Source organism: Ziziphus jujuba, chromosome 1 (assembly GCF_031755915.1).
Source record: "Ziziphus jujuba cultivar Dongzao chromosome 1, ASM3175591v1".
Lineage (NCBI taxonomy): Eukaryota > Viridiplantae > Streptophyta > Magnoliopsida > Rosales > Rhamnaceae > Ziziphus > Ziziphus jujuba.
Window position 1 is genome coordinate 47542143 of NC_083379.1, and position 23784 is coordinate 47565926.

The window sequence follows — 23784 nt, forward strand, 5'->3', positions numbered from 1 at the left end:
AAAAAAAAAAAAAAAAACTTGTGGAGAAGTGCTAGATCGTACTCTTTATTTCGATTATTTACAAAATAAAAGAATTTGACTTTTCTCTCTCGCGAAAGATATTCAAAAAATAAATAAATAAATAAAAATTAAAACAAGAACGATCACTCTATAATCTCGAAATTGCGAAACAAAAAAGGAAAATTAAAAATAGCAAAAACGAAAGAAAAGAACTTTGATTTTTCTCTCTCCTTCTCTTTTAGTCACCCTCTGACTCTGTCCTTCATTTATTGAATGGACAGATAAAAAAATAAATAAATAAATTTTAAAGATGAAAAAAGAAAAGCATTTTAATGGTTCGTTCTGGTAATGATGACATTGGGTCTTAACAAACAAAAATGGAGGTTTGGTTGAGAGACGTCGTCGAAGCTTGGATATAAAGCTTGGCACTTTCTCTGTTGGTGCAATTCTCTCCGATGCGTCTTGTTCTGATTTTCCAATTGGATTGGATTTGGAATTCCTCGAAACTTGGTGGCAAATCTTTGGGCGTTAGGGATCGCAGATAGACCAACAACCTCATGGCTTCACCTGGTAACCTTCTTATTCTTCTTCTTCTTACCTCTCTCTCTCTCTCTCTCTCTCTCTCTCTCTTTGCATGTGTTTCGCAAAGCGCCTCAATTTGATCATTTCTTCAAATCAACTCATTTGTATACTTGGAAAAAGGAGAAAAAGCAAAAGAATTTGATTCTTGATTCTTGGTTCTTCTTGATCTGTGAAACCTAGAAAAAAAATGAATTCAGATTTTTTTTTCCTTTTTTTTTTTTAAAATCTCAGTTAATATGTATACAATGCTCCAGAATGATGATTTTTAGCGATCAGCTAAATCTTTTCTTTCTGGCAAATGTCTCTAGCTGCCTTGTACGATTTTAAATTTAATATTGCTCCATTTACTTCTGATCTTAATAGAGATGTTCCAATTATATGGCCAGCATTTTGGGTTTTCATGCAATGCTAGTAAATCTTACATATTTGTCTGACCAATTAACTTATGCCCATTAGTTATTTGTGTGTGGTTAGAGTAATATCATATATACATACACTGGCTGGTGGTATTACTTAACTATGACTGCTATTACTTCTAGAGGTTATTTTAGATTATTTCTTCACTGTATAGTGATGGGGGAGGGTAAGCGTGAATTTTATTTTTTCCCAATTAATTTAATGTTTTCTTCTTGTACTTATTGCAGCTGGTGGTTCGAGGCACACATCAGTTGTTGTTGTCACACTTGATACTGGTGAAGTATACATTATTGTCAGCTTATCCTCTAGGCTTGACACTCAGGTGATATATGTTGATCCAACAACAGGTGTACTTCGCTACAGTGCAAAACCAGGGGTTGATATTTTTAAATCAGAAAATGAAGCTTTAGATTTCATTACAAATGGCACGCGATGGATATGTAAGAGTGTAACTTATGCTCGGGCAATATTAGGATATGCTGCCCTTGGAAGCTTTGGCTTGCTACTTGTTGCAACAAAGTTGATTACCAGCATTCCGAATCTTCCTGGTGGAGGTTGCGTATATACAGTGGCTGAGAGTCAATGGATCAAGATATCTCTTCAAAATCCTCAACACCAAGGGAAAGGAGAAGTAAAGAATGTTCTTGAATTAACTGATCTTGACATTGATGGTAAACACTACTTTTGTGAGACAAGAGACATAACTCGGCCATTTCCAAGTCATATGTCCTTTCGTGAGCCTGATGATGAATTTGTTTGGAATGGATGGTTGTCAATGTCCTTCAAAAACATTGGACTGCCACAGCATTGTGTCATTCTTCTGCAGGTTTTGCTTCGTTCTTTTGCCAATCTTTGTTTTTCTGAATGAATATTGTCTGGGTTTACCTCCCTTTAACATATTTATTAGATTTTCTTGTTTATGCATGAGCTGGTCATCTTAGTCAATTCTTAATTGGATATGCCTATATCTAAACACAGAGGGGAAGATATTCTCTTCTTTCCAAATGCTTCTTGTGGCTGTAGCTCTTATGTTTTCATCTACTTTTTTTTTTTTTTTTTAATCTATTTAGACCTAAATTATTTTCTTTTAGGAAAGTTAATGTGTTCTATGAAGTTCTGCGGTTTGATATCACTAGGGGCAACTTTTGTCACAGCTGTAATTTCACCAATTAATTATCTTTACTGCATTTATCTGCTTTACAACTTGCAGCTCTAAATAGCATATTCATTGTAGTTATTCTTGTTCCTACTGTTTACTTACATGACATTAATGTGTAGGGGTTCGCAGAATATCGAAGCTTTGGAAGCTCAGGGCAAGTAGAAGGGATTGTTGCTCTCATTGCTCGCCGAAGTAGGTTGCATCCTGGCACTCGATACTTGGCAAGGGGACTAAATTCATGTTTTAGCACAGGTAAGATGACCTGTTACAAGTTATTGAATTTTTCTTAATGAATATCCCTGGAACTAGCAGATCCCTAAGTTGAATATAATATTTGTGGTTGAGATGTATAGTGGATAGGTGGAATCTTGGTGTACATCTGACCTAAAATTATTACTTACAGTCCATTTAGCAATACAGTCCATCATTTGTCTGAAAACTTTCAAAAAAAGCTTTTGAGCCTTAAAAGCCAAGAGCAGCTTTTGAAAACCTGTACCAAACTGGGCCTTAACATTTTCTTTTATTTTATTAATCTATTATCAGTGAAATTAATGGAATTTGGTTTTGTATTGGATGCAAATTATAAATCCGGTTGTACTCATCTTCAATGTGATTTTCTACAAGATTACTGGTACACCTTCCCATTTGCTTAGACGGAATTTTATCATATCGTATCTATTGCCATCTGTGGGTACTGATATGCTCTTTGCATAGAAAATATATCTTTCATTTCCATTTTTTGTAGTCTTAGCTTTTTTCTTTTTTTTTTTTTTTTTTTTTTATTTCTATGAACTTATGATGGATGCGGGCTCAACAGGGAATGAAGTTGAGTGTGAGCAACTTGTATGGGTTCCAAAAAGGGCTGGTCAGAGTGTTCCTTTTAACACATATGTTTGGCGACGAGGCACAATTCCTATGTGGTGGGGTGCAGAACTAAAGATCACTGCTGCAGAAGCAGAAATTTATGTTTCAGATTGTGATCCTTATAAAGGGAGTGACCAATACTATCAGAGGTTAAGTAAGAGATATGACACACGGAAGTTAGATGTTGGTGTTGGGGTAAATCGTAATCAAAAAGCTTTGGTTCCAATTGTATGTGTCAACCTCCTGAGGAGCGCAGAAGGGAAGTCAGAGTCCATTTTAGTTCAACACTTTGAGGAATCTTTAAATTACATCAGATCAACCGGAAAACTTCCTCATACTCGAATTCATTTAATAAATTATGATTGGCATGCCAGTATAAAATTAAAAGGTGAGCAGAGAACTATTGAAGGATTGTGGAAGCTTCTAAAACATCCAACCATTGCTATAGACATTTCTGAAGGGGATTATTTGCCTTCACGACAACGAATTAAGGATTGCAGAGGTGAAATCATCTGTAATGATGACTTTGATGGTGCCTTCTGCTTGAGAGCACATCAAAATGGAGTGATACGTTTCAATTGTGCTGACTCTTTAGATAGGACCAATGCTGCTAGTTATTTTGGCTCCCTCCAAGTTTTTGTGGAGCAGTGTAGGCGGCTTGGAATATTACTTGATAGTGATACAAGATATGGGTATCAGTCAGTGAACGATTATGGTGGATACACTGCTCCATTACCACCAGGGTGGGAGAAAAGATCTGATGCAGTAACAGGGAAAACATATTATATTGATCATAATACTAGGACAACAACGTGGACGCATCCATGTCCGGATAAACCTTGGAAAAGATTTGATATGACATTTGATGAGTTTAGGTGGTCAACAATTTTGTCACCAGTGACCCAGCTTGCTGATCTATTCCTGCTTGCTGGTGACATTCATGCAACAATTTATACTGGTTCTAAAGCTATGCATAGCCAAATCCTTAGCATTTTCAATGAAGATTCTGGAAAGTTCAAACAATTTTCTGCAGCACAAAATATGAAAATCACCTTGCAGAGAAGATATAAAAATGCAATGGTAGATAGCTCTCGTCAAAAGCAATTGGAGATGTTTCTCGGGATAAGACTTTACAAGCACCTGCCATCTGTTTCTATACATCCTCTAAATGTATGTTATATTTGTGATGATATTTGTTTACTCAATGTCTTTGAGCTACTTTTCTTTATGGTGTATCTAGCAACTTTAGATTTTGTTGCTGACATTACTTTTACTTGCAAGTTACTTGGTCTAATTAATATTTAAGAACCACTTATTGTGCTGCTGTCTAATAGTAGTTGGAAGTTACCAGTTGCATATTTGAAAACTCTTTTGAGCAAACACTCATTTGAAAAATAGAATTGATTTTTTTTTTTTTTTTTTAATGGAAACAAGCTATAAGATGTAAATAGGCTGCAGGGGGGTCCGTTAGCAAAATTAATCTAGATCTGATCATTACATAGCTTCTTTTTTTTCTTTTTTCTTTTTTCTCTCTCTCTCTTTATTTTTTTTTTATTTATTTTTTTTTTTTCTCTTTGAACTGAGATCATAATATAGCATTTGAATTGAGTGGATGGGTCATTCTGAATTCATGATTTGTGATTTATTGGTAAATTGTACACTAGGCAAACTGTTTCTTGTGTTGTAGCTAATTGTTCTTTCTCTTTTACATAAGAATTTTTCTTGTAATTGTATTGCTGGTTCCATTCCAGCTTCTATTTGTACATTATCCAGATCTTTTTATTTCTTTAAGCCTCTGATTCTGCTACTGTATAACATGCTGATTATTGCAGGTAGTCTCTCGACCGTCTGGTTTCTTTCTTAAGCCAGTTGTCAACATGTTTCCTGGTACAAATGGCGGACCAAGTCTTCTAAGTTTCAAGAGAAAAAACTTTACCTGGGTACATGAAAAGTAGCTTTCCGTTGCATGGAAGCCTTTAGTATACATAAAAGTTCTTTTTGGTTGGCTTCCTTTGTATCTGTTATATAAGGAACTCTGCATTGTTATTTCTTATTGGAATTTTATGCAATTTTGTCCTACAGGTTTGCCCACAAGCTGCAGATGTGGTTGAACTTTTTATTTATCTTGGTGAGCCTTGTCATGTTTGCCAGCTTCTTCTCACAATATCACATGGTGCAGATGATTCAACTTACCCATCAACAGTTGATGTAAGGACAGGACGCAATCTTGATGGATTGAAACTGGTCCTCGAGGTTCGTGTAGCCTCTCATATGCTTTTTCCTTAAATTTGCTTCTAGACTTGACTTTTGTAACTTCATTGGACTTTGTTAATAGGCTGCCTCAATACCCCAGTGTGCAAGTGGGACCAACCTCTTGATACCCTTACCAGGGCCAATTAGTTCAGAGGATATGGCTGTCACTGGAGCAGGTGCACGTATGCATGATCAAGATGCATCTTTCCTTCCATTCTTGTATGATTTTGAAGAACTTGAAGGAGAATTGGACTTCCTCACTCGTGTAGTTGCACTTACATTTTATCCTGCTGCTTCTGGGAGAAGTCCTATGACTCTGGGTGAGGTAGAATGCTAACAGGCAACTTTGGAGATTGAACTTGATCACAGTCGTTGGTTTCTGACTATATTGTTCTTATATGAATTTCTTCCTGCCTTTATAATGTGACCATTTGTATTTTATGCTGGTGACTATGGTTTCTAAGATGATATGTCTCCACTAGTGGTAGTTTATAATTTACGGGACTGGTTAAAATGTCACAGAAACCAGTTTTGATATCATCCATAAGAAGAAGATTAAAATTGAATATATTCAAGTTAAATCTGTGATGCTTTATGGACCCAAATATTATGATATGAGAAGGTAGTGATGGTGTAGATGGGTTGGTTAAGTTTGTTTCCAAGCAAAGGAGATCAACCTTGTAAAGTGCATTTATGCAAAAAGAAAGGAAACGTGAATAGCCTAACATGGATTGGATGATGGTTTGATTTGAGTTTTCTTTGGTATCATTCTTTAAGGGGATCCTCGCATCACCATTACATTTTGCTTCTATATAAGTCTTGTACTAGAACTTTAAGCAATCAAGACTTGTACTGCATGGAAGTGTACAGGGATGCATATAAATGTCTACCTGTTCATGTATGTATGTAATGTGTAAACCTTAACAGGGATTTACTTCAAATTAGTATTTTTAAGTGGGATGGGGATTTTCTGTATAATTGCATTCATGCATGTAATATTTGTATGGATGGAAGAATGCTGCATCTAAGCAGGCATGAATGCCTATATTTGATATTTTTAGGAGGATATGGCTTCACTGTAACTACAGCTGGATAGTAATTCTTATATGAATTGTGTTACAGATAGAAGTCCTTGGAGTTTCACTTCCTTGGAGGGGTATGTTAACTAATGAAGGGCCTGGTGCAAGAGTAATCGAGCTTGCCAAGACCTTTCAGGAGGAAAGCAATCCTTTTCTGTCTAGTTCAGATGCCAATCCATTTTCTGGAGCCTCATCCAGTGCAAACGTGTCAGCAACAGTGCAGCCAAAAGATTCTGGCAATGACTGGGTTGATCTTTTGACTGGAGAGGGACCATGTTTTGATCAAACTGCTCAACCAGCAAAAGGAAGTGTTGTGGACAATGGAGGTGACTTGCTTGATTTCTTGGACCAAGCTGTTGTTGAATACCATGGTTCTGAAGCTGATAACAAATTGTCTTCGAGACACGATGGTAGGACTTCAGAAAACAGTTCCCAGCTGTACATAAATAGTCTGAAATCCCTAGCAGGAACACAACTGGTATGTTATGATCTAACTTGCCTTTTTCATTGTATTACTATGCACTTCATCCTGAATTTTTTTTTTTTTTTTCCTGGAAAAGAAAAATTCTCAAAGCTTTATGAAATCATTTTTTAAAAAATTTATAAATTATCATTTTTTCTGTGGTTTAAGGCTACTGTCTTTTCTTGGACTTATTTCGTTGTAAGTCTGAGGGGTTTTCGTTCCTCATTAATGACTTTCACTGCTTGAATAAAATGTTTCTGGAGACTCCCGTTTCATTTATTATTTCTATGAGCCCATAAATCACTATTCTAATATGGAAAAATATGTGTGGCACCACCGTTAACAATTATCCTACTCCTAAATAAGCTGAACAGTGATGTTTTCTTGCAGCTACTATGCTACATTTGCGCCTTTTATTCTTACACTTTGGGATTCCTATTTTGAGTTGAATGAAGTTTCTTATTGGCTTATCATTTTATTATAGCATGTTATCTTGCATCTTGAAGTTGGATTGACTTTGCACTATATTTGTCCTTACATTATTAGATAAGTTGCCGGTAACACATTGTTAGTCAACTTCTCAGCATAGTTTTGCAAGTCCTATATAGTATTAAATTTGATCTCTGAAATCTATGCTATTTTGTAGGAAAGAAAAATAGATTTCATAAAAGCTATGAAACTAGAAATTGAACGCCTCAAACTGAATCTTTCTGCTGCTGAAAGGGATAGAGCCTTATTGTCGATAGGGGTCGATCCTGCTAGTATCAATCCAAATGCTTTGCTTGATGAACGCTACATGAGAAGGTTGTGCAAAGTTGCAAACTCCCTTGCATTGCTTGGACAGGCTTCCCTCGAAGACAAAATTACAGCTTCAATTGGTCTTGGGACAATTGATAATGATGCAATAGATTTTTGGAATGTATGTAGAATTGGAGAGAGCTGTTCTGGTGGCATGTGTGAGGTGCGTGCAGAAACTGATGTACCTACACATAAATCTTCTATGGCATCATCTTCAGGAGTTTCACCACCCTTGTTTTGTTCTCAATGTGAAAGAAAAGCTTGCAAAGTTTGTTGTGCGGGGAGAGGGGCTCTTCTGCTTCCAAGCTACAACGCAAGGGAGGCCATAAATTACAATGATATGACAAGCCTGGGTGGATCAAGCCATGGTTCCCAAGTTGATGTCTCTACAAACCGTTCTGTAGTGCCGGATGGTGTTATTTGTAAAAAATGCTGCCCTGATTTTGTGCTTGATGCATTGATCTTGGACTATGTCAGAGTCTTAATTAGCTTGCGGAGAAGTAGCCGTGCAGATAGTGCTGCATATAAAGCCTTCAATCAGGTGATGGGATCTTCATCAAGGGAATATCATTATGAAAGGAATCAATCTACTAATAGTCAACATACTGTTAAAGTCCTACAACGATTATTAAATGGAGAAGAATCTCTTGCTGAATTTCCATTTTCCAGCTTTCTGCACTCGGTATTAATCTTTGCTTGTATTCTGATTTCAGGTTTTCTACATTAGTTTCTACTTCTATTTAAGAATTACTTGTCGTGAAAATGTGCTTAATATTATCCTTAATTTATTCATTATCCTGAAGTCAATAACGAGGTAGATATAGAGGTAAAGATTGCTCTTGTTCCGGCCTTGTAGTCCCCTAATCTCCTTGTTGTCTTGCCAGACCCTGTGGGCACACTTTATTTTGAGTGTATTACTATTTTCTGAATGCTATTGATTAAATTTCCTATTTTCTCTGGATATATTTATTTGGTTATTGATTATTTTATTTGTTAGTTGCACCAAGAGGTAGCCTGGTAGGATTGTTAATAAATAGGCCTTAGATAGAAACAGATTGAGTCTGCCATTTTCTGTTGAGTCAGGGACTACTACTGTTCTACTTAATATATTATATAGTGAACGGTGAATATAGGAACTAATGAAGGAAAATAAGAGGTCAAATTGGTATACCTTTCATGTAAAGGATAATAACTATTATAGTGTACATAATCCATTATTGGCCTACCTCCTGCAAGCTTGAGCTATAAAGAACAATGATAATTTAACAAGAACTCTATATTTTCAAATTTTTTCTATTATACAAGCTAGTGCTTTCTGTGTGTTGCTTTTAGATATGAGGACCAAGGCATTAAAATCTTGCTCCCTTTCTCATTTAATTCTTTGCACTTCCTTTTTTAATTGTCTAATATTTTACTCCATTGTAAAAGAGAATTTTTTTTTTTCACCTTTTCCACAACAACCTTTGTCATCACATTCATTACATTTTATGTTTTGCTGTGGATTGCTTATATTTCAGAAGTATGTGGCACAGAACTTGCTGTGTTGCATAAAACTTTGGATAGAAGCAATAAGATTGACCATCAACCAAATATTCAGAAAAGATGTGCTGGCTTTTTTATATTGTGTTCTTTGTATTGTTTCATACAAGATGCATTTATAGCTGAAAGAAATTTTCCTGTGATGCCATTTATTGATTTGTAATGGGTACTTATATATGATCTTATTGTAGGTTGAAACTGCTGTGGATTCGGCACCATTCTTGTCACTACTTGCTCCTCTTGATTCTGGATTAGAGAACTCATATTGGAAAGCTCCTCCTAATACAGTTTCTGTTGAATTCAGTATTGTTCTTGGTACCCTTTCTGATGTCAGTGGGGTTGTTTTGCTTGTTAGTCCATGTGGCTATTCTGATGCTGATTCTCCAACCGTAAGTTGGCATACCCTTTATGCGGTCTCAAGAAGTATAAGTGCAATATTAATTTGATATCAATCTGTAGAGAATAAGTAAAAAATGCCTTAAATATCCTTATTTAAATCCTTAATCTGTCTTGTCTTTTTTAAGCCTGCATATCAAAGTTTTCTTTCTGCTTTCTACATTCTGCCATGTTCTCATGTTCATGAGTCCATGTATTAAGGCTTTTTTTTTTTTTCCCAGTTAAGGTGTTTTTGTGACTTTCTTTGGTAGTTGGTTTCTGTAAAATTTAGCTTTGACTGGCCCCTCCTGTTGGTGGTACAGGTACAAATCTGGGCCAGCAATAAAATACACAAGGAAGAAAGGTCATGCATGGGAAAATGGGATCTGCAGTCCATGATAATGTCTTCATCAAAATATTATGGGCAAGAAAAATTGTCTAGAGAAGATGAATTACCTAGGCATGTGAAGTTTGAATTTAAGAATCCAGTTAGATGCCGCATTATTTGGATAACATTGCGTCTTCAACGAACTGGCTCGAGTTCCTTTAATTTTGAAAACTTGAGTCTTTTGTCTCTTGATGAAAACCCATTTGCACTAGCAAATAGACGGGCATCTTTTGGAGGATCAGCTGAAAATGACACCTGTCTTCACGCCAAGAGGATACTAGTAGTCGGAAGCCCAGTGAAAAAAGATATCACACAAGCACCATCACAAGACACTGAGGAGATGAAAATGAAGAACTGGTTGGAGAGAGCTCCACAGTTAAATAGATTTAAGGTAAAACCTAAAATTTCTTAGTTTTATTTGGTTCCCTTAAATTTACAGAATTTTGTTCTATTTCATTGTTTGTTGTTGATGGTCATATTTTATTTTTCCAGGTTCCCATTGAGGCTGAGAGGCTGATGGACAACGATCTTGTCTTGGAACAGTATTTGTCTCCTGTTTCTCCCATGCTTGCTGGATTTCGTTTAGATGCTTTTAATGCAATAAAGCCTCGGGTTACCCATTCACCATCTTCACAAACACAAGTCTGGGATGCATCAATCACATTATTAGAAGATAGACACATCTCTCCAGCTGTGCTGTATATACAAGTATCTGCTTTGCAGGTATTTATTCAACCACTTTATCTATTTACTTGTCCATAGTTCATTATCCTATTGTGCTAGGAAAATTTTGCCTTTGGCCAGAGTCAATTGTTGCATGCATTACATTGCTTAGCTTGTCAAATACTGTAAATAATTTTTCTTTTCGGTAAATTTAACTGCAATTTGCAAAAGCTAAATCACTATTTCTTTTAACCACCAATAGGTTCCTTTGTTTTGGTGCTGCTATAATTATCGTTAAGTATAGTTTTTCTCCTCTTGCGCGACTTGCCATTTTGAAACGGGATGTTTTATATTTTTATCGACAAGTAAAACAAAAGGAAATGGGACATAATTTGCATGAAATATGGGAATTTGGACTAAAACTTAGTTGATTCATACCGGTACAGGAACCTCACGGCACAGTGACAGTTGCTGAATATCGCTTGCCAGAGGCTAGGGCTGGAACAGCAATGTACTTTGACTTCCCTAGAGAAATACAAACCAGCAGAATTTCATTTAAACTCCTTGGAGATGTTACAGCATTTGTAGATGACCCAACAGAACAGGATGATTCCGGTTTAGGACCTCCAGGATTGGCAGCTGGATTGTCTTTATCCAATAGAATCAAGTTGTATTACTATGCTGATCCTTATGAACTTGGAAAATGGGCTAGTCTTTCAGCAGTTTGAATGAAAGGTTATGCATGGCATGAAAGCGAAAAAGTTTGATGATTGGTTTTTGATTGTACGTGTGTTCAGTTTCATTCATGATTCTTGGTGTAATACTAACATGTAATCTTTTATAATTCATTGGTGTAACAGTGAAAACAAAGTATTTTTGTCCTTGAAGCAAGGAGATATTTCATGAGTAAAAGTTCAGTTCATCAATATTTTTGGGTTATATTTTATCAGAACAAAAATTCTTGAGCATTTGGATTTCCAATTTTCCACTTTCCACTGTGTAGTTGTGGTGTAAAAACTGATTTCAACATTTTTTCTTTTTCTTTTTTTTTTTTTATTGAAAGCTTGGTGGATATGGCTTCAAATTGAATATCGATGTCATTACTATATCTGAAATTTCAATAAGAATGAAGTGCTCTAAAATACCATTTACCTAAACTTATGAACAAAAAATAAAAAAAATAGTAATATCTTTTTTTAAGGCTTGCCTAATAAAGTGCATAATTTTATTGCTTTAACCTAAGTTAATTTATTGATTTGAATATATTTATATATATATATATATATATAGATATAAGATTTTGCTATAAAAAGATCCCTGTCAAAAAACTAAAAACTTACATATATATATTAGGGTGTAAATTTTTATATATATTTTTGAAAGAATTTATGTGAAAAATTTAGCAGTCAAACTTATTTAATAAATAACATGTATATTATTGGTTGGTATATTTATACAATTTAAATATAAAAAAATAAACTTTTAAATAAATAAGTGAATTAAAAAAAATAAACCAATTAAATGTTATCATATATTCTATTATATTATTTAATAAATAAATTTGATGGACATTTTAATAAATCTATACTTTTTTAAAATTTAATTTTAAAAATACATATTCAATTTTTGTTAAAAAATGTTGATGTTCAATTTTAGTGAAATATTTTTAACACCCTTTTTAATATACATCATTATCTACCTGTCCTGGGAGTCATCAAAACTGCTTTAGCCCACAATTTTTATTTTTTACTTTTGAATTAACTATATTTTGGGGTCTTCTAAGTTGTTCTTAATTGAAATTAAGTGCATCAAATTTTATTTTTTTCAATTTGCTGTTTCAATTTTCATTTTAATTTCAATTTAGGTTCTCCATTTCCCTTTTTTTTTTTTTTTAATCCTCAATTTTGATTTTATATCAATTTGGGAATTGCATAGTAGGATTTTTTATTTTTTTTTAACTTATTTGTTAATATTTCAAGTTAATAATACTTTGGATATAAAATATGACATTTATTTTACTCAAAATTTTCATTAATTTTTATCCATGATGAAAGAAAAACTAAAATTAAAAATCTTAATTTAAAAATAAAAAATGAAAGGCCCAAACTAAAACCAAAATGAAAATAAAGACACTCAATTGAAATTTTTAAAACTTGAGACACTTAATTGAAATTGAAAATAAACTATAGAGTTCAAAAGTGTAATTAAATTATTATTACTTTTTATTTCTTCCACAATGGTAGAGATCACACAAATAAGTATAGATGAGAAGATAGGAATTATATTATAAAAAGATGATTCTTTAATATTGAAATAGTTATTATATCCAACAAGGTTTGGAGATTTGGATATAAAAACGAAAATTAATTAGACATATAAATCGTGAATTATAATTATTTATCAATTTAAATGTAGAATTTATTTATTTATTTTTGATGTCATATATAATTCATTTTTTTAAAGAGTAATATATTATTTTATTTATTTATTCTTTGACAAATATAAGCGATATATACACTAGATTTTTCTTTTGTTTCATTGATGTTGGAGAAATTATTTGTCAAACTAAATTTAATTTGAACTATAACCATGCCCATTGTAAAAATAATAATAACAATAATAATAAATAAAAACTATAACCGTGCCCATCAAAAATTTGAAATTATACAAATTTCTTATTTGAAATGCAAAATTGTATAATTAAATATTTAGGAGTTTTATTACCATAAAAAAACTAGAATTTACATTAATTGAAAGTTATTATTGCTGTATTATTTTTTAGGGGGTCAAGAAATTGAAAGTTCAACTAAAAAGTAATTTTCTATTTGTATTTGTTTTTTTTTGTTTTAATTGCCCTAGAATAAACCCTAGCTGTTTATCTAAAAAAAAAAAAAGAGTAAACCCTAGCTGCAAAGGACTAAAATGGGACTTTAACAGAAGCCCCAAATGAATCGTAGCCGTCGATCTTCAAGACATTTAGATCCCTAATAAGAAGTACTATATAAGAGTGACTTCCCTCTACTCGAGCCGTCTGGTTCTGCTCCTTCACTCATTATCTCTTGGCCATCGGCGGGTGATTTTCTGCTTCACCAATGGTGAGTCTTCTTTTCATAATACCTCTGTTTGGATCTCTTCTTAGGGTTTTATGTTATCACAAAAGGGTTTGGATTCTATGCTCGTGAAGGAGGAGTTTTGCAAGTTTAGAGCTTTTGGGTTTTGAATCTGTTTGTCATATGCTACAAAGAGTTTATGTGTAAAACGTTGGTTTGTGGTTCTTTTATGGATTTCGTTTCTTTGTTTAATTTTCTTTTTTATTTAAACAAGAAATGAAGGAAAATGTTTAATGCTTTCAAACATGGTCTACGGTTAGAGAACTTGAGGAAAAAAAGATATTACAGGAAAGCGTTTAGATTTAATTTTAATGTCCTATTTTGGTTTACAAAAAAGCGCAGTGCTTTGCAGTTTTGTGGATTATATGTACTTAGCAACTCGTTTTTATCACACACGGAATATGTTTTTGATTGTTTCATTGTTTTCTGGGCGTATTCAATTGCTTATTGGATAGCTTGTTGATCCATTTATTTGACTACATTATGTTGTGTCGTTATGTGGTCATTTTTCATTTTTTCTTTTGTCAAAGCCGAGTGCTTTTTTTTTTTTTTTTGGGCTTACGTGCAAGGTTTTCTGCAAGTAATGGTTATTAATTTATTAATCAACAATCAAATAATGAAAAGTTTGTTTTCTGTTTATATTCGAAGTTTAGTTAATGTTTGTCGAAACAATTATGGATGATGTTTCTACTTTCCACATTTCAGGCAGCCGGATTTTTCAAATCTCAAAAAACGAAGGCCTACTTCAAGCGGTATCAAGTAAAGTATAAGAGGAGAAGAGGTAGTACGATTCTGTTCCATTTCTCATGGATTTACTGTCTACACTTTTTTTAATTTTAATGTTGTATCTCACAGTGCTTTGTCTCTAAAAATCGTTCGCAGAGGGAAAGACAGATTACCGGGCAAGGATCCGCCTGATCAATCAGGATAAAAACAAGTACAACACGCCTAAGTATCGCTTTGTTGTCCGCTTTGTATCCTTCATTTGCACATGTTTTTCTTGTTCCTTTCTCATGTTGTCTTTGGATTTGAGTTAAAACATGTTAGAAGTAACTTTTGATTTTCTTGTTGTAAGAATCAGCTATTTGGTATCCGTTCTGTGAGTTTTTTGAATTTCTTCTACATCTGTTTTAAATATTTTTGTTGCATTATTTTGGAAATGTGATCGTTCCTTTCTAATGTCATGTTTCAGGATTTACTAATGCAATCAGATGCTTTGGATTTTAATTTAAAACAAACATAGGATTCATATTAAAATTGGGGTTTTATTATTTCTCGTTTTAAAATTTCTTGTTTGAATCCTTCACCTTGTGATTAGACCAACAAGGACATCAGTGCACAAATCATATCTGCTAGCATTGCTGGTGACTTGGTTCTTGCTGCAGCTTATGCCCACGAACTTCCTCACTATGGCCTGGAAGTTGGATTGACAAACTATGCAGCAGGTAATTCTGTTACCGGTTCTCCTATAGCTTTCTCCCTAACTGCTGTTTCCCCATTATAGATAATTTTTAATAACTGTATGTGTTACTTTTCTATTAGCTTATTGTACTGGGCTTCTCTTGGCTCGCCGTGTCCTGAAGAGGCTTGAAATGGATGATGAGTATGAGGGCAATGTAGAGGTAGTCATTGAGAGTTGATTGTTTATCATCTTGCCCTTTCTACCTTTGCGACTTTTCATCTTCTTGACATGTTTGATTTATCTCCAGGCTACCGGGGAAGATTACTCTGTAGAACCCGCTGATACCAGGAGGCCATTCCGTGCTCTGCTCGATGTTGGTCTTATTAGGACGACTACTGGAAATCGGGTTTTTGGTACTCTAAAGGTACTTCTACTTGGGAATTGTTTTATGGATTTCTTGTAGCGGCACTTGCAGCTCTCTCTGTGTTTCTTCCTTATTTTCTCAAAATGTGTGCAACACAGTGCACTTACTGTTATGGATCAAGTGTCAACTTATGTTTTGTATGTTTACCATGTTTACTTGTTCTTTTTCCAATATCATTTTTCTCCTGTTGTAAGTATGTGTCTCAGATTGTATATTCAAGAAACATTTATTTTATCCTTTTCTTGTCAAAATCTGTGGTCAGTAATCAATGCCTTATGACTGATAGAATTTGTCTGTAATTACTTTGATGATGAACACTGTTTTCTTTTGACTCCTTAAATGGTGAGTTAATTTTCTGCATAACCAGGTGGATTGCTTATGGTGTAATTCTCTTCAACTTATGATTTCGTCCTGAATGTTTATTTTGCTTGAATCGTTATTTCATCCTTTTAGTTTATGTCTATCTATTTAGCTGATGACTGGAGTCAAATATTGTGAATCATTTGCCAGTTCTTTTCAAATGTTTTTTTTTAATATGGTTACTTTTGTTGGATCTGAATTTTAAATTTTCAACTTGATTCATTGATATGCTTGTAGAGCTCATTAGTTATCAATTTGCAGGGAGCTTTGGATGGTGGCTTGGATATTCCTCATAGTGACAAGAGGTTTGCTGGTTTCTCGAAAGACAGCAAGCAGCTTGATGCTGATTTGCACCGCAAGTATATTTATGGTGGCCATGTTGCCTCATATATGAGGGTAAGAATCAAGTCTGATACTGCTTTCTCTATGGTGTCCTCGGTAATTTTGATTGGTTGATCTTTATATATTGGTCATGCAGAGTTTGATTGAAGACGAGCCGGAAAAATACCAGTCTCACTTCAGTGAGTACATCAAAAGAGGAATTGAGGCAGATAACCTTGAGGATCTGTACAAGAGAGTTCATGCTGCCATCCGTGCTGATCCTACAGTGAAGAAATCTGATAAGGAACCACCCAAGGAGCACAAGCGGTATGTATTAAATTCAGTGTCTGATTATGTATGCATATCCAGTTCTACATTCTTTGTTTTGATATTTGTTGACTGAGATTGCAGTATATTTTAAAGCGGACTTCTTAAACAAAGTTTTTTGCTTTTTGCCAACTTGTTTTTCCTTCGGTAAACAAAGAATCTGAAGGTAGTTGTTCTCTTTCTCTTTTTGACAGGTTCAACTTAAAGAAGCTCACATATGAGGAAAGGAAGAACAAGTTAATTGAACGATTGAATGCCTTCAACTCAGCTGCTGGAGCTGATGACGATGAGGAGGATGATGAATGAAGAAGATATTGTCAACTAGTTTTGTTTGTTTGATTATCCTTTAGGACAGTTGCTGGCTGCGGCTAAATATTAAGTTTGTTTTATCTATTTGGAGTTTTTGGTTAATTTTTGCCGTTTCGGAGATACAGACTAGAAATGTGATTCTAAGTTTTTGACTACATCTAAGTTTTGTTTATTTTCAACCCCGTATTTACATCTCAACAAACACAACAAATGCATTTAATAAATATAACTTGAATCGGTTCTCGAACTTGGATAGAAATCAATACTCTGAGGGAAGAAAACAAGTAAATTGTTAATGGGTTAAGACTACTTATCTATTTAATGGTGCAACTGTTCTTTTTCATTTTTTAATTTTTTATTATTATTATATTTTCAAGTAATGGATGTTGCAACTGTTTGTTTTTTTTTTTTTGGGTTTTTCCTCTTGTTTGAAAGACCAATTAAATTTGTAAGAGGTGCACTTTTGTTTCATTTAAAGTGCATTAAAAAAAATAATGGTTGGCTCATGTGCACAGGAGAATGAAACGAAAGAGGTGGTAAGGAAAAAGTGCTACGTGTGTTGGATTACAGTGGATGCTTAACAGAAAGAAACATGTGTAAGATGTAGAAGCAGTAAGTTTTGCCCAAAGCTTGGATGGTCCACAACTGTGACAACCTTATCTGGAGGCAGCCAATGGAATTCCATTTTCCATTTACTTATGATCAACCTCCCAACACTATATCCATTTGACAGATTTGAAGGAAAAAATTTAAAAAAATGGTCCTTGTGAATTGAATCCAGGATAAACTCCATACCCGGCTCGAGCAAAAGTCATGATGGTCCATCCGCTGACCCCTGCACCAGCTACTACTGCTGCAACAACAGCAGCGGTTTTAAACAAGAAGACCATTCAATTTCCTAGTCTAACGTTTCAAGGAGTTGCTGCAGCAAGTACCAATGCCTCTGTATCTGATGATAATCTCCCACGCCGCAGCTTAATGTATGCTTTTGTTTTATTATTTTTCTAGTCAATTTTGTTATATATGGCATTGTCCGTTGTAGGTCTGCAAGTATGCCTTTTTTTTTCAAAAAATAATAATAATAATAATCTCGATGGGCAGGAAAGTGAGCTTGGGCATCATGGCTGGCTTGGTGCTTAACTCGGACTTTAGGGGCGGAACTGCAAATGCAGCTGCCAGAAGGCCGCCACCTCCTCCACCGGAAGAGAAGAAGGACCCCAATGTGAGCGGTGTTCAGGCAAAAGTACTAGCTAGCAAGAAGAGGAAGGAAGCAATGAAAGAATCTATTGCCAAGCTTAGGGAGAAAGGGAAGGCCATTCAAGAACCGTCTAAATAGTCATCCTGTTCCAAATGATGCAACACCAATTTTAGTCGCAACTCTTTTTTTCCTATATAGTTTCATATTCAGTATCTAAAAGATTTTCTTTTGAATGTAGAGGAAATGTGTATTCTGGTAATAAACCATAGGATTAGTGTCTTCTCTTTTCTTCTTGGGTGAATAAAATTTCCCATTCAACCACAAAAAAAAAAAAAAAAAAAGACAATAAAAGTAGAAATAAGTATAACAAATCTATATAATTGTTCCATTCAATTGGCATGGTGGATTTTTCTTCTTCATTACTATTAACGATGTCCAGCAACTTTAATATAGTAAAATTCACACACAATATTATAAACTTTACAAGTGATTTATTATGTTGATACCTGTAGTGCAAACTGACCTAGTATCTGGATTCTGGTGTCGAATCAATGAAACTCTATCTCAAGTGTCCAAAGACCAAGCAACACAAAAGAAACGTCGAGTCCTCTTGTGAAAAAGGAAAAGAAGGAAAGGATGAGTCTGACTTGAACTCGAAAATTTAGAAAGTCTCTTCTGAGTTTCATACCCAGAAGATTGACATTTTCATTTTGAATGCATTCCAATTCTTATAATTTGCAAAATACTACAAAGAAATTGTGGCTGATGGGTACAGGAAATTAAAATTACAATTTTTTTTTTTTTTTTTTTGGCTTCTGGAAAATAAATTGCAAATTTAAGTGAAACGAACAACCCCATATCAGAATTCCGTCCTATAAGCTTAGAATAGGCCCGAGTGCACGAAATCCCAAATCCCAGTACTTTTCCATCCACGATTCAAAACGAAGCCAATCCACATAGACGATTAGAAGAAGACGAATGATGCTGCCCACCTGCTCAGTTCCACACAATGAGATTCAACCTTTTCACATCTTAAATGGGCTTCAAGAACTCGCCCAAACACGCAATTTCAAGGTACTCACTCTTATGATATTATACGATTTCCTTTTTTTGTGGAAAGGAAAATAAAAAAGGGTACTTTTTTCATGATTTTTCTTGAGTTTTAGTGATTGATGGCAAGTGGGTTTTTTAACTTTTACGAGTTTTCCTACGAGGAAAATAAAAAAGGGAACTTTTTTCATGATTTTTCTTGAGTTTTAATGATTGATGGCAAGTGGGTTTTTTAACTTTTACGAGTTTTCCTACAAGATTTAGGCAACCGCAGGATCCTCTGTCGGTGTCTTCTAGACAAAATTTATTGAATAGATTGAAAACTGTCATTTTGGTTGTTAGAAGCAGTATGATCGGCATAAAATTTATGTTTTGTATCCATATCATTTGCGAATGCTTGTGCTTGTATGTTCAAAAACTGAAACCTCTGATTACAGATTTAGAACTTCCATTTATGCAGATTTAGAATAAATATGATCTGCATAAACTCGTGCTTGTATGTGCCCATGCTAGCGCTTGTATATGTGTATATGCATTTCTAGTTTGTGCTTGTCCAACTATCGATTGTCGAATTTGTTTGAATGTATATGCATACTACTATTTATAAATAATGATGTTTTTACACATGTTAGATCATATGAGCAATTTTTTAATGTTCATGTAGGCATGGTTCTTAGATCAGTTTGGAGTCCTTCATGATGGGAAACAGCCTTATCCAGGCACAATTTCTACATGTATGTTTTTCATCTGTTAGTTTTGGCATTTGGGTAAGCCTTTTTTTTTGGGGGGGGGCACTCAAAATTAATACCAAAGTTAATACCATAAACTGTCATAACTTTTTGGCATTGAGTCATGGCACGTGTTCGTAATCTTCTTCTTGTTTAAATAGTAGAAAACCTAGCAAAAAGTGGTGCAAAGATGGTGATTATAAGTAATTCCTCAAGGCGCTCATCAACGACCATGGAGAAAATGAAAAGCCTTGGGTTTGATCCCTCTCTCTTTGTTGGAGCAATTACCAGTGGCGAATTAACACATCAGAACCTGCAGAGGTTTAGCATTTACATCTCCCATGGCGTTTAATGTCATTGACTTTTGAGAATTTTTATTTGTTGTTCAATATTCCAATAATGTTTCCATATCACATTCTTCCTTTTCCAATATCCATAATATAGATCATTTCTGACTTACACAAGAGTTAAAGGATCTATGCTTTGTGCTTTGGCAACATCCTTACCATCTTTGGAATTTTTTATGATATAATTTATGTACAGACTAATTATTCTTATAAAAACAGGAGAGATGATGCTTGGTTTGCAGCACTTGGAAGATCTTGCATTCACATGACCTGGAGTGACCGAGGTGCTATATCTCTTGAGGTACGCTAATTGTGAGTGTCTTAGAGATTATTGTTCCCTCTTCTTTTGTTGAAACATTATACCTTTTAAGTTAGAGAATATCTCACCATGCCATTTAGCCAGTAAGGTGAAGCTGTGCGACATGGTTATTGTCAATGCTACATTCTGAATAATCTGCAAATGTTAGACTAAATGAACGCATTAACTAAATGTCATGAATTTGAAAAGTACTCATCATATGATTTCCTGTGACCTCTTCTGTTGTGTTTCTTATATTCATTTTACTAATGATTAGGCTTATCAAGGAGCTTTGTACTATATAATTATTACTATGAATCATTTCAGTTAATTTTGAACTGTGAAACTTTTAATTATTGATCCATTTTATGGATATCTTGCAGGGCCTAGAATTACAGGTCGTGGAAAATGTTGAAGAAGCAGAATTCATCTTGGCTCATGGCACCGAAGCCTTGGGACATCCTTCTGGTGCTGCTAGTCCCAAGAAGCTTGAGGAACTTGAGAATATCTTGGAACGCTGTGCTGCTAAAAGCATTCCAATGGTGGTAGCCAATCCAGATTTTGTGACTGTTGAGGCAAGGGCTTTGCGATTAATGCCTGGTAGATATTGGGTTTGGTCTTTTGGCTTGAGAACTTATAATATTAGATTAATGCACACCATATTCAGAGTGTCATATATATTCACATGTATAAGTTACATGTTAGTCTTGATAAGTAATGCACTGTGAGCTTGGTCTTGGTTAACAACTCATTTCTCGTCTAAGTTGCATAAAATTTCTTCATGAGGGAAATACTCTTTTTCTATGGTATATATACACATAATATGTGTTTGCGTATATAGCATGTATGGGGGAGAGAGAGAGGGAGAGAAAATTTTATTAAAATCACATGGCTTTAGTACTACAGTATTTACTTTTATGCTATTATTGGCTACACAAAATGGGTGATTTTTTTGTTTTCTATGTAATAATTTCGGTTTTCGTTGTTTCCTATTTTTCTTGACATAAAAAAATTGTATTATTAGGATCTCTGGCTGCCAAATATAAAGAGCTTGGAGGTGAAGTGAAATGGATGGGCAAGCCTGATGAGGTGATCTATTCACATATTTTTATTGTTGTTATTATCAACCTATTTGTACCTTAGGACATGATCTCCTTTGCATCGTTATTACTTTGTTTCTCATGCTTGTTTTTTTCGTTTTATCGACTCTTTAAACACTTTTTGACTCAGATGATTTACAAATCAGCGATGGCCATGGCTGGTGTAGATGCTTCTGATTCTATTGCAGTTGGAGATTCTCTCCACCATGACATTAAGGGTGCAAATGAAGCTGGAATTCAATCAGTTTTCATCACAGGTGGGATCCATGCAACTGAACTTGGACTTGGGAGTTTCGGAGACATTGCAGATTTATCTTTAGTTCAAGCTCTTGCTTCCAAATATGATGCGTATCCATCATATGTGTTGCCTGCGTTTTGTTGGTAGAATCTAATGTAGCCAAGCAATCAAAATTTCTTGTCATTTACGTTGTATTAGCTATCAATTTATTTCATATAATTATAATTGAAAAATAGTCTCTATTGGTGATAAAGTTGTTCTACCGTCAGGTTGAGTGATTGATATGGAATTTTATCGGCTGGAAATCATTTTGAACAGAAGAAACTAAAAAGTTGCACGATGCACTTTATTTGGTGCGTAATTATTTGCGCATTAGACACTGAGATAATGAACGATCTTCTCTTTTTTATAAATTTCAATGAGCAAGTATTCTCTCAATGTAGTTGTAAAGGAAGCTGGTTTTTCTAGCTTCTGTCTGATATGTAAAACATGACCCTTTCTGACGCTAGATGAATAGTTATGGTTGTATATAATGGCATCCCCTTCTAAATCAGCTTGCCTGCTATCTATACATAATAAGAAATTGTTGAAAGGAAGAAGTTTCTCTCCTGGTCAATGAAAAGAAATTTGGGACGTAAAATCAGGACAGAAATGCTTTATTGTTTGCAATGGTAACATCTTGTTTGATTCCAGGTTTCGGTTCTCTCTTTTTTTTTGTTTTTTTTTTTTTTGGTATTATTCCAATCTCAGTATCCGACAGTTTCTGCTTCCTAGCCACCGTTGCAGAAATTCAAACCAAATATAACATGCATTTTGGCATAACTGGCATTCAGCAGAAGTTGCAGATGCAAAAAAGGGAAGTCGCATAAAAGGACATGCCTTCACATGAACCGAAGCTTCCATTGAAAATTCTTTTGCATCTTGTATGACAATCATACCCTGTAATGCTTTCGCCATTTGCTATAGAAGCCGGACAGGCCCTGGGAATATTGAACATGAAAACGTAAAGCTACTAACCTGCGTTTGAAAGAAGGATAAGAAAAAGAAAAGGAATTACGAACAAGTGAAACTGACCAACCTTTAAAAAGTCTAGCCGTATACTAGTTACTTTAAAGCTGATCATGAGTTACAAGCAGTGTGCAAGCTCATCGTTGCCATGGGATAGGATTACAATAACGAGTTATCAACAAAACCCCTTGTTTATATTGTAGAGCCGGCATTACTATTATATGTATGTATGTATGTATATATCTCTGTTATTCGTGCTTGCTGTCCGATTACAAACATGGGGGTTGAATTTTTGGATTGCTACTCTCATTCTCCTTTATAATATACGTACATGTATTCCATTTCTTATATAGGATAGTAGGCAAATCAGAATATTAATTGAAAGAAACAATAATATAAGTGTAATTATTGGCAAACATATGGAAATGAATGATATTTCTTTTATATTTTAAAATAAATATTATTGCATCATGTAATATAATTACTTGGCGATTTCAAATGGTAGATTATTATAGAGTAAATAAAGTTGTAATCAATCTTATTTTTGTTAAATACCCAAATAAATAAATAAATAAAAAGACCAGCCTTGTTTTAGTTAGTAGCAAGCAACTTTATTTGACCTCTTAAATTAGTCAAGCTTTTGGAAAAACAAGTTTAGTATATACATAAATAAGGTATCAAGTATGAGATAAACCGACTTGTACAGCAAAATGCAAAAAAAGTACAAGCAATAAGGAATCTGGAAAAGGCATAAAAAAAACAGATGGATTCCCAAATCCAATCACATGAATGCCACATTATTTACTACCAGGACTATTTTATTTATTATTATTATTTTTTTTGGGATAAATATTTCCTACCAGGACTAACTAAGTTTTCCTCCAAGAAGTTTAAATTTTTTCTTCACTTCCTATATAATATAAAATAAAATAAAAATATAAATGTATGGTTGGATGTGTTGACTTGTACAAGCTACAAAGTACA

The 23784-nt window shown here is 34.3% G+C and overlaps 4 protein-coding genes across 5 annotated transcripts; all 4 read left to right on the forward strand.

The window, feature by feature from the left end:
• The first annotated feature begins 26 nt into the window (after positions 1-26).
• LOC107407138 (probable phosphoinositide phosphatase SAC9) lies at positions 27-11506 on the forward strand. 2 transcript variants are annotated; one of them, XM_016014372.4, is made up of 13 exons: positions 27-570; positions 1227-1825; positions 2278-2410; positions 2976-4192; positions 4855-4962; positions 5105-5275; positions 5358-5600; positions 6398-6832; positions 7464-8297; positions 9346-9543; positions 9853-10308; positions 10410-10640; positions 11027-11506. In XM_016014372.4, the coding sequence occupies exons 1-13, from the start codon at positions 558-560 to the stop codon at positions 11306-11308; spliced, it is 4920 nt and encodes a 1639-aa protein (XP_015869858.3). In that variant the 5' UTR covers positions 27-557; the 3' UTR covers positions 11309-11506. The 2 variants fall into 2 exon arrangements, with proteins under 2 accessions (XP_015869858.3, XP_024928266.3); XM_025072498.3 differs by lacking the exon at positions 27-570 and having other exon boundaries at positions 1627-1825; positions 2288-2410.
• Positions 11507-13532: 2026 nt separating this feature from the next.
• LOC107407005 (large ribosomal subunit protein uL18) lies at positions 13533-16988 on the forward strand. The gene is made up of 9 exons (XM_016014223.4): positions 13533-13675; positions 14396-14471; positions 14573-14664; positions 15009-15135; positions 15233-15312; positions 15400-15516; positions 16138-16272; positions 16355-16524; positions 16719-16988. The coding sequence occupies exons 1-9, from the start codon at positions 13673-13675 to the stop codon at positions 16828-16830; spliced, it is 912 nt and encodes a 303-aa protein (XP_015869709.3). The 5' UTR covers positions 13533-13672; the 3' UTR covers positions 16831-16988.
• Positions 16989-17124: 136 nt separating this feature from the next.
• On the forward strand, positions 17125-18310 carry LOC107407098 (uncharacterized). Its single transcript, XM_016014333.4, has 2 exons — positions 17125-17813; positions 17935-18310. The coding sequence occupies exons 1-2, from the start codon at positions 17647-17649 to the stop codon at positions 18167-18169; spliced, it is 402 nt and encodes a 133-aa protein (XP_015869819.3). The 5' UTR covers positions 17125-17646; the 3' UTR covers positions 18170-18310.
• Positions 18311-18823: 513 nt separating this feature from the next.
• On the forward strand, positions 18824-22230 carry LOC107407117 (uncharacterized). Its single transcript, XM_016014352.4, has 7 exons — positions 18824-19105; positions 19746-19815; positions 19971-20130; positions 20376-20457; positions 20838-21054; positions 21479-21543; positions 21685-22230. The coding sequence occupies exons 1-7, from the start codon at positions 19010-19012 to the stop codon at positions 21937-21939; spliced, it is 945 nt and encodes a 314-aa protein (XP_015869838.3). The 5' UTR covers positions 18824-19009; the 3' UTR covers positions 21940-22230.
• The last annotated feature ends 1554 nt before the right edge of the window (positions 22231-23784 follow it).

Excerpts from the sequence above, each read along its gene's own strand:
- LOC107407098 (XM_016014333.4), top strand. The coding sequence starts at position 17,647 with ATGATGGTCCATCCGCTGACCCCTGCACCAGCTACTACTGCTGCAACA. Across the intron at positions 17,814-17,934 it reads CTCCCACGCCGCAGCTTAAT|GAAAGTGAGCTTGGGCATCA; the intron begins GTATGCTTTTGT and ends CTCGATGGGCAG.
- LOC107407005 (XM_016014223.4), top strand. Across the intron at positions 14,665-15,008 it reads ATCGCTTTGTTGTCCGCTTT|ACCAACAAGGACATCAGTGC; the intron begins GTATCCTTCATT and ends CCTTGTGATTAG. Across the intron at positions 15,313-15,399 it reads AGTATGAGGGCAATGTAGAG|GCTACCGGGGAAGATTACTC; the intron begins GTAGTCATTGAG and ends ATTTATCTCCAG.
- LOC107407138 (XM_016014372.4), top strand. Across the intron at positions 8,298-9,345 it reads TTTCCAGCTTTCTGCACTCG|GTTGAAACTGCTGTGGATTC; the intron begins GTATTAATCTTT and ends ATCTTATTGTAG. Across the intron at positions 10,309-10,409 it reads CACAGTTAAATAGATTTAAG|GTTCCCATTGAGGCTGAGAG; the intron begins GTAAAACCTAAA and ends TTATTTTTCCAG.
- LOC107407117 (XM_016014352.4), top strand. The coding sequence starts at position 19,010 with ATGATGCTGCCCACCTGCTCAGTTCCACACAATGAGATTCAACCTTTT. Across the intron at positions 20,131-20,375 it reads ACACATCAGAACCTGCAGAG|GAGAGATGATGCTTGGTTTG; the intron begins GTTTAGCATTTA and ends TTATAAAAACAG. Across the intron at positions 20,458-20,837 it reads GAGGTGCTATATCTCTTGAG|GGCCTAGAATTACAGGTCGT; the intron begins GTACGCTAATTG and ends GATATCTTGCAG.